Source organism: Otolemur garnettii, unplaced genomic scaffold (assembly GCF_000181295.1).
Source record: "Otolemur garnettii isolate 467f Iridium unplaced genomic scaffold, OtoGar3 scaffold00187, whole genome shotgun sequence".
Lineage (NCBI taxonomy): Eukaryota > Metazoa > Chordata > Mammalia > Primates > Galagidae > Otolemur > Otolemur garnettii.
The window spans coordinates 2,338,733-2,349,321 of record NW_003852582.1 but is presented as its reverse complement, the minus strand read 5'-3'; the positions used below and the strand labels follow the sequence as shown (position 1 = coordinate 2,349,321).

The 10,589-nt window shown below is 38.5% G+C and overlaps 1 protein-coding gene across 1 annotated transcript in view; it reads right to left on the bottom strand.

Annotated features, from left to right (window-relative positions):
• Window positions 1-10,589, bottom strand: part of HAT1 (histone acetyltransferase 1) — a 49,100-nt gene that overhangs the window by 29,926 nt on the left and 8,585 nt on the right. The window contains exons 3-4 of the mRNA XM_003800871.2: window positions 8,763-8,838; window positions 6,174-6,294 (exon numbers count right to left, since the gene is read on the bottom strand). Coding sequence (XP_003800919.1) covers window positions 6,174-6,294; window positions 8,763-8,838 — 197 coding nt within the window. The remainder of the gene's footprint in view (window positions 1-6,173; window positions 6,295-8,762; window positions 8,839-10,589) is intronic.

The following is a 10,589-nucleotide window of genomic DNA, read 5'->3' as shown; positions in this document are numbered from 1 at the left end:
TTACTTTTTTTTTTTAAACAGTCTCACTCTGCTGCCGTGGCGTCACACAGCTCACAGTAACCCCCAACTCCTGGACTTAGGCAATTCTCTTGCCTCAGCCTCCTGAGTAGCTGGGACTATCGGCGCCCGCCACAACACCCAGCTATTTTTTTTTCTTGCAGTTTGGCAGGGGCTGGGTTTGAACCCGCCACCCTCGGTATATGGGGCCAGCGCCCTACCCACTGAGCCACAGGCACTGACCACTACTCTTTATCTCTTGCAAATACCTTATCAAGGTATATGTGATCCTATAAGATCCAGTTGTGTCATTCCCATCAGTCATCTCCTATCTCTCCATCACCACGATTTAACCATGGTGATCCTTCTGTACTACAAAAATGCCTGAAGTCTTATTTTTTCAGAGCCTTTGCATTTGCTGGTCTTTTTGCTTAGTATGCTCTCTCCTCAGATTATAATATGGCTGGGCTCTCCTTTATTATTTAGAAACCAGCAAAATGTTTCTTCATAACACTATCTGAATTTCATTTGTTTATATACTATTTGTTTACAGACTGTTCCTCTTGGCTAGAATATAAGCTCCATGAGAGCAGTGACTCTGTCTGTTTGCCATTGTATCCCTAGTATCAAGAACACAGAAGCCACTACGGAATGAACATTCACTGCAAACTGAGAAGAGGCAAGCCCATTACCCTTATATCCACTATCCAATCTTTGTTGTAAGAGGAAACAATAGTCTGTGCTCAAACACTTACTATAAGAGATCTTTTACCATGAAACAAATAAGTAACCCCAAAAAGACATTGTAAAAGATTAATTCCTGGGTGGCGCCTGTGGCTCAAAAGAGTAGGGCACAGGCCCCATATGCCAGAGGTGGTGGGTTCAAACCCAGCCCTGGCCAAAAAAAGAGTGAAAAGATTGATTCCTTACTCCCAATACAGTCCTTCTAACTGAACCTGATTTTCAAGAATGGAACAATTAGATATCGATGCAAATAGACAGCTATTTCACTGCATATAGTATTTGAAACATTTATCAATAACTAAGTCAATAATTTCTTTGGAAGAAATCAATTCAGCACTATCATCTACAAATTAAAAAAAAAGACTCTCAAACAGTGAATTTTGTACAACTCAAGGAAAAACATCACCTACATTTTTAATAATATCTAGCTGGGCTTGGTTGTGGAGAATTTAACAATCTAATAAGAAATATTTTTTTTTTTTTTTTTTTTGAGTCAAAGCCTCAAGCTGTCCCCCTGGATAGAGTGCCGTGGCATTACAGCTCACAGCAACCTCCAACTCCTGGGCTCAAGCGAGTCTCCTGCCTCCGCCTCCCAAGTAGCTGGGACCACAGGCGCCCGCCACAATGCCCGGCTATTTTTTGGTTGCAGCTGTCATTGTTGTTTTGGCAGGTCCGGGCTGGGGATTCGAACCCGCCACCTTAGGTGTATGTGGCTGGCGCCTTAGCCGGTTGAGCTATAGGCGCTGAGCCATAAGAAATATTTAGTTATAGAAAAAACCTATTTTAATAAATCCATGTTAAACACTAGCTTATCTAGATTTTTTTAAAATATCAAATCACCACTAGAATGTTACTCAAACTCACTTTCATATCTGCAAAATTTCAAAAATTTCCAAAGCACACAAACTACATTAAGTAAAACAAATATTAAAGTCAATTACTTTTTTTTTTTTAAACAGTCTCACTCTGCTGTCCTAGGTAGAGTGTAGTTGTGTCATCTTAGCTCACAGCAACCTCAAACTTATAAACTCAAGGGATCCCCCTGCCTCAACCTCTTGAGTAGCTGAACTATAGGCACCTCCTAGCTAATTTTTCTATTTTTAGTAGAAACAGGGTCTCAATCTTGCTCGCGCTGGTCCTGACCTCAACCAACCCACCTGGCTCAGCCTTCCAGAGCGCTAAGATTACAGGTGTGAGCCACCACAGCTGGCCCTCAGTTACATAATATTTATCTGACAAGCTCAGTCAATTCACACACGGCTGGGAAGTGGGAGAAAAAGAATGAATAAAAAATTCCCAAGAAGTACTCAAAATATTTCTAACACTAAAGTTGAATAATGATATAAGGCCTAGTGCAGTGGCTTACATCTGCAATCCTAGCACTTTGGGAAGCTGAGGTGAGAACATCTCTTGAGCTTAGGAGTTCAAGACCAGCCTGAGCAAGAGCAAGACCCGTCTCTACTCAAAAAATAGAATAATTAGCCAGGCATTGTGATGAGACCTGTAATCCCAGCTACTCTGTTGGCTGAGGCTGGAGAATTGCTTCAGTTCAAGAGTCTGCGGTTCTTTGAAACAGAGTCTCACTCTGTTGCTCTAGCCTAGAGTGCTATGGCATCATACCAGCTCACAGCAACCTCAGTTCAGCAATCCTCCTATCTCAGCCTCCTGAGTAGCTAGGACTTCAGCTAGGCTGACACCATGACACTCCAGCCTGGGGTAACAGAGTGAGAGGAAAGGAAAAGGAGTGCCTGTGGCTCAATGAGTAGGGCACCGGCCCCACATACTGAGGGTGGTGAGTTTGAACCTGGCCTCGGCCAAACTGCAACAACAACAAAAAATAGCCCAGCGTTGTGGTGGGCACCTGTAGTCCCAGGTACTTGGGAAGCTGAGGCAAGACAATCACCTAAGCCCAGAAGCTAGAGATTGCTGTGAGCTGTGACAGCACCTCACTCTACAGAGGGTGACAAAGTGAGACTCTCTCAAAAAAAAAAAGAAGAAAAAAAATTATTTCAGATATCTTTCAGCTATACACAATTTGTGTCATACACAATTCTAATAAGCTTACCAATATAGTACTTACATCTATAAGAGGATTATTTGCTAAAGGGAAGTTCTCCTATCAACTGCAGTAAATCAGGAGTTCATAGCATAAAATGTGGGAGGGGGAAAAACACACTGTAAAAAACAAAATTAAAGGCTCAGTGCCCATGGCTCAAGCAGCTAAGGCACTAGCCACATACACCTAAGGTGGTGGGTTCGAATCCAGCCCGGGCCCGCCAAACAACAATGATGGCTGCAACCAAAAAATAGCTGGGCGTTGTGGCGGGTGCCTATGGTCCCAGCTACTTGGGAGGCTGAGGCAGGAGACTCTCTTGAGCCCAGGAGTTGGAGGTTGCTGTGAGCTTTGATGCCATGGCACTCTACCCAGGGGGACAGCTTGAGGCTCTGTCTCAAAAAAAAAAAAAAAATTAAATAGTAATTAGCACAAATACCAGGACCCATTCAGAATAATCCTAGCATCTTCTAATCAGGATATTGCCATATACATGTAATAAGCTAATACCACTAAGTGATCATCTCCTAATACAACCTTGATGATTTACTAGCGTGACTTTGGGCAGGATAGTTACAACACAACAAAACCAAAAGAAATAATAAAAGAGGCCAAATAAGTCAGTTCAAGTAATAACAGGTTTTAACCATACAAGTAAAAAGGTGATGACATTGTTGGCAAAAAATGTCAAGTCAGAAGTTAGTTTAAAGCCTTAAAAAGTTGGTTTTACTCAAAAAGATCTTCATTTTCCCAATTTTAATTCTCTGTGTGTAGCACAGTATTATTAACAACTTGACAGATGATGTACTAAAATTTGCTAAATTTATAAGTGTAAAGAGATTTTATGTACTGTAAAAATGTAATTTATAATTTTAAAAATATGATTCAGTGACAAAACGGGATTTAATCTAAAAAAATTCAACTCTGTAATTCTTTTTTTTCCTTTATATTCTATTTCTTTATTCTTTGAAACAGAGTCTCACTCTGTTGCCCTAGCCTAGAGTGCTATGGCATCATACCAGCTCACAGCAACCTCAGTTCAGCAATCCTCCTATCTCAGCCTCCTGAGTAGCTAGGACTTCAAGCACCCACCACAATGCCTGGCTAATTTTTCTGTTTTTAGTAGAGACAAGGTATCACTCGCTCAGGCTCATCTTGAACTTCTGAGCTCAAGCAACCCTCCTGCCTCCTTCCAGACTGCTAGGTCAGCCACTGTGCCTGGCCTCTGTAAAGTAATTCTTGATGAAATTTTAATGCCCAGAAAGAACACATGTAAAATATATAATTTTCTTATGACCCTCAAAGTTTCATGTCGATCCCACATGTAAATACATTCATTCCATCCAAATATCCCTTTTAAAGTCTCAACCCTTATAGCATCAACTGAAGTCCAAAATCTTATTTACATATCATCCAGCTTGAAATTCACAAATCTCACCATCTAACTTACCTAAATCAGATATAGGTAAGACTCTGGGTATGATATATCATAGAACAAAATTCTCTCCTTCTGTGAACGTGTGAGATTAGAAAACATGTATCACTTCCAAAATAACAATGGTAGGAAAGGCATAGGAAAAGTTAGAGATTTTTTCATTCCAAAAAGTAGAAAATGGAATGAAAAAGGTGTCATTGAGACCAAGCAACTTTAAAATCCAGCATGGCAAATTCCATTAGGTTTCAAGGCCTAGAAATAACTGTGGCCTGCAGCCCTCCCTCTAGGCCTAAAGCTTTGCCATAGAGTGATTCTTCCTGTTTTTTAAAGGGTAGCACATGTTGGCAGCTGAGCAGCGAGGTTAGCCTATTTCCCGCCTGTGGAATTCTGGGAGTTCATCAGCCTTCCTTCATTTTGTCCTGTCAGTCCAAGTTGCATATGAAGTTTTGATTCTCAAAACCCTTGTGGGTCACCATGTATATAATAAGGGTTCACACCATTAGATAAGAGGTTCCTCCACAGATTTCCCCCAGATCTCTCTTCCAACATTTTGCTGAGATGACTGAGAAGCTCTGAGTCACATCACTAATCTCTTCAGTACTAGCAAAATGGTGTTGCCACACTGTAAGCTCTCTCCAGAGCACACTTTCCTGAAAGTGAATCTTCTAATTTTAGTGTCTTCTAAAATGTGGACAGGCCAAGAATTTCCCTGGATCCTTTTTGTTTAACAGCCTTCTGGCAATTTATTTCCTTCCCCTTACATTTTACTATAAGAAGTCAAAAACCAGGCCACACCCTTAACACTTTACCTAAAAATCTCCTCAGTTAAATATTCAAGTTCATTGCTTCCAAATTCTACTTCTTACATAACTATAGGACAAAAGGTATCCAGACTTGCTTTCTCTACGTAACAAGGATCTCCTTTCCTCCAATTTCCAAATACATGTTCCTCACCTCCTTCTGAGCTCTCACCAGAGGTGTGTTTAATGTTCAAATTTCTACCAAAACTATGTGTATGATGATATATGTATTTTGTAAGATGAAACATGCTCTCTCTGGTACTCCTAACTTTGTTCTAAGCCCAAGCCAGCAGTGCCTTTAATGTCTACATTTCTACCAACATTTCTATTCAAGACAATTTATACTTTTTCTATCATGCACCTCAAAATTCTTTTAGCTTCTCACCCATTTCCAAAAACTATTTCTACATTTTTAGTTATTTACTATATAGCACCCCACTTCTTGGTACGAAAATACACATTACTTTCCTGTAGGTGCTGTAACAAATTACCACAAATTTGGTGGCTTAAAACAAGAGATATTTATTCTCTCACAGTCTGGAAGTAAAGTCTAAAATCAATATCCCTCAGCCATACATATTCAAGATGCTATCCATAAAAGAATATACTAGCAAAATTTGTGGGATTAGAAATGCAGCAAGAAAAATTTAAATAGACATTCTACATAAAGTAAAAATAGAAAATTAAGATATTTCTCTCCATCTTCTTTGAGTTCTAGGAAAAGAAATAATTTCCACGTCCACAATAAAAAATAAAAATTGGTAAAAAATAATAATAATAAACAAACAAATAAATGAAACAAACTCTGAGTACAAATGGGTTTTTTTGCAGTTTTTGGCCAGGGCTGGGTTTTTGAACCCACCATCTCTGGCATATAGGGGCAGCGCCCTACTCTTTTGAACCACAGGTGCCACCCCTTGATTATAAATGTTTTTATGGAGAAGGTTCACCCAGGAAACAGATCATGATCACAGGATTAATTGAAATAACCGGGAGGTAAATGACTCCATAACTAAGCACAGAATATGTGATTTTAAAACTGCCATATAGCAGGTTCACTCTTCCTCTAAGCCTTTAAATTTCAAAACATGTTTTACATTCAACTGGAAAATACAGTTAAAAATAAATTTATTTTTGTTCTTACCTCCACACAGTCAAAGTTTTCATCAACTTTAGATGCATATTCAACACGGAACATTGTTGACAGGCTGCCAGCAATATAGTATAATAAGATCTTCAGACCCTTATAACCAAAAGCAGTTTCACTAGAATGGAAAAAAAGCAATAAATAAAATACAAATGTTTACAGAGTCATGGAAAAGTATTAATCCTACATATAAAATAAGTTTAACTTCACTAGTACTTTCAAGACTTACTTCAAATTTTAATTTTTTTAAAAAAAGAAACAAATATTTGTAATGAAACTATGCCTCAATATTCGCCTATAATGGCGCCTAACTCAGGAACATTGGGTTAAATGAGTAAGTCAGAACATGCAAACTACTTACAACATTGATTGGCATATTGTTTAAGTGCTCAATAAATGTTACACAACACTACTACGGCTATTGTTGCTGTTGTTATTATTAATAGTACTGGCATTTCAAATGAGACAAAACAGCATTAAACTAGGACCGGGCTAAGCTGGCTGATCTTAGCTGCTTACCTGGCTCAGGCCTAGGTAAGGAGCTAAGACCTAGCCTTTGACCAGTCCTTCCAGCTTACCACTTATTTCTGTCATCAACTTTTGAAGCTGCTGAAAACATTGATAGCACCTATCTAATTATACTTAAACCCTTCTGTGAACTCAGAAGGGTAGATGTAGAGCTGCTGCTAACTTTTCCAACCCTGCTTCCTGCTATCACATCTATGTCTTGCTATCCCCTTTTCTAGTCTTTTAAAAAGTGAATTCTAAAATATCTGGAATAAGTAAATCTAAAGCAATGTAAATGCCTAGTACAGAGGGTTGAGGGGTGGAGGAGAAGGAATGTGCCTGCTAATAGATTATGGGGTTTTTGATGGGAATGATGAAAATTGATAGTGATGATAATTACACAATTCTGAATGTACCAAAAACCACTGAACAGTATACTGCAAATAAATGAAATATACAGTATATAATTATATTTCAATAAAGCTTTTTTATTTTTAGAGACAAGAGTCTCACTTTGTTGCCCTCAGTAGAGTGCCCTGGCATCACAGCTCACAGCAACCTTCAGCTCTTGGGCTTTAGACAATTCTCTTGCCTCAGCCTCCCGAGTAGCTGGGACTACAGGCACCTGCCACAATGCCCAGCTATTTTTTGTTGCAGTTTGGCTGGGGCAGGGCTGGATTTGAACCCACCACCCTCAGTATATGGGGCCAGCACCCTACTCACTGAGCCACAGGCACTGCCCTAAAGCTGTTTTTTTTTTTTAAGTGAATTCTGGGTGAGGCTTGGTAGCTCATGCCTATAACTGTACCGCTCTAGGAGGCCAAGGGGGGAGGATCCCTTGAGCTCGGGAGTTCAAGACCAGCCTGAGCAAGGGTGATACCCTGTCTCTACCAAAAATATAAAAAGATTAGCCAGGTATTGTGGTGGGCACCTATTGTCCAAGCTTTTCAGGAAGCTGAGATAAGAGCACTGCTTGAGCCTAGGCATTCAAAGTTGCTGTGAGATAGGCGGAAGCCAACTCTAGCCTGGGCAACAGAATGAGATTCTGTCACCAAAAAAAAAAAAAACATTATTTGAATTTAATCATAAAGAAACTAGTCAAACTCTAATCCAAACTGAGGGTTCTACAAAACTAGCCTATACGTGACAAAATATGTCTGTCATGAAAAACAAAGAAAGGCTAAGAACTCTTTTAGATTACAGGAGAATGAAGAAATATGGCAACTAAATGCAATATTATTCTGGATTCGATCAAGAATGGGGAAAAACTGCTATAAAAAGAATTATTGGGAATCAATTCATAAAATTAGAAACACGGACTACATATTAGAAAATAATTCTGTCTCAATGTCAAATTTCCTGAGTTTTGATAATTCTACAAATGGGTATTGCCTTTGTTTTTAGAAGATACATACTGAAGAATTTAGGGGAAAGGGATCATCAAGATAAACCTGCAACTTACTCTCAAATGGTTCCATAACAACAATATATCTTTGTTTTGTTTTGTTTTTGTCACAGACAGCAAACAGACCTCCACTGCTAGAGCAAGTAGGCAAAGAGGCCAAGTATAATATATCTTCATAAGAAGAGAAAATGTGGCTAAATGTTAAGTAGAAAGTCCAAGCAAAGGATATATGGAGTTCACTGCACTATTCTCATAACTCTCTGCAAATTTAAATGTTTTTCAAAATCAAAAGTTTAAAAGAACAAAAAAAGAAAAAGTAGTAGTTATGAGTGCAGGCTCTAGAGTCACAGTGCCTGCATCTGAATTCTAACCATTCATATGTCCTTAGGCAATTACCCAATTCTACCATGGAACAAAATAGCAAATAATATTACCATCCTAACATGTACTATTGGAGAACTAAAGGATATAATGCATTTATAGCACTAAATGGTAGGCATTATATAGATAGGTGTTCAGTGTAAAAATACTATTCTAATATATAGTACTTTAAGATATATTATATAAAAAATAACAGAAAACAAAATCTAATTTCTCAATCTGGAAGAAAAAAATGATTTTTTCTTTTTGGCCACACTAATTTGGCAAACATTTTATTTTACTAAGTTACTTACTCATCTCCAAAGAGTTGATGGGTATATTCAGGAAAGAAAGTTCTAATGTCATTCTCAAGATCTTCAGGAAACCGAACTGTTTAAAGGAGAAAAAATATAGAGATTTTAAAGATATGAAAGGTGACAGGTATTTCCACTTCAAGAGTTCCACTAAAACTATGATACAACCAACATTGTTCTTATTTAAAAATGCCATTTCTCCATTATAAGATTTACACTGGATTCTCATAAGACTAGTAAGCAATGAGCATTATTACTCTGAGTGCTTCAGCATTAAAACCTTATTCATGGCAGGAAGGAAAGGACAAGGCTAAAATTTTAAAAAAACCTTATTTATTCTAAGAATTAGAAGATTAGGTATAACAGAGGCACTTGATTTAGTTTTTATTTTTCTGTATGTTTATACAGAATGCAAAGAATAAAAGAAAAAAAGACACTTTGAGATAAGGAAAACTATACCACCTAAGAAATGAAAACAGAATGCTGTAGGAAACACTCTGAGAATAAGAATGACCTGAGTTTGATAAGCCCATGTAATCACATCATTTTTTCTGATTGCTAGATGACATTTATGTTGTTCTCATGTTTTCTTTTTGCTACTAGACATAACACTACAAGGGCCAGGCACAGGTATGCCACTTTGGGAGGCTGAGGTAGGAAAATAGGTTGAGGCCAGAACTTTTAAGACTAGCCTGGGCAATAGCAAGACCCCCACCTTAAAAAAAATTTTTTTTAATTAGCTGGGCATAGTGACATGTGCCAGTAATCCCAGCAACTCAGGAGGCTGAGACAGGAGGATAACTTTAGCCCAGGAGTTTTAGGTTTCAGAGAGCCATAAAGATCCTACTGCATGGGAGTGGCGCCTGTGGCTCAAAAGAGTAGGATGCTGGCCCCATATACAGGAGGTGGTGGGTTCAAACCTGGTCCTGGCCAAAAACTGCAAAAAATAAATAAATAAATAAAAATAAGAAGAATAAAAACAATGGTTTAAAAAAAAAAAAGATCCTACTGCACTCCAGTTGGATGACAGAGCAAAGCTCTGTCTCAAAAAAAATAAAAATAAAAAAAAACCCACAACCTTCCCCCCACTGCAATGATATCCTTATACATACCTTGCTATAGAAAAATAAGGTAAGAGTTCTAACCTTACCTGGGACCTGGGCCTGCTAAACGATGACAACTACAACAAAAAAATAGCTGGGCATTATGGTAGGCGCCTGTACTCCCAGCTACTTGGGAGGCTGAGGCAAGAGAATCGCTTAAGCCCAAGAGTTTGAGGTTGCTGTGAGCTGTGACGTCACAGCACTCTACTAAGGGCCACATAATGAGACTGTCTCAAAAAAAAAAAAAAAAAAGTAAGGTTAGGAGTACTGCAATATATATACTGCTGGAAATAAAAAATAAAGTAAGAGTATTAAAATATCTTTATAAATAGTGGATTTCAACAGTATAAAATTTATAAATAAAAAATTTATGAAAAAATTTATTTTTCAGACAGAGTCTCACTATGTTGCCCTCAATAGCATGCCATAGTGTCACAGCTCATGGCAACCTCAAACTCTTGGGCTTAAGCAATTCTCCTTCCTCAGCCTCCCAAGTAGCTGGGACTACAGGCGCCCAACACAAAGCCCAGCTATTTTTTGGTTGCAGTTGTCATTGTTGTTTAGCAGGCCAGACCTGGGCTTGAACTCACCAGCCTCGGGGTTATGTGGCCAGCGCTCTACTCACTGAGCTACAGGCGCCAAGCTGCACTCTGAAAATATTTTAATGGCTTATATACCCACTAGCAGCTACACAGATTCCTTCATTTCTTTTTTTTTTTGAGAC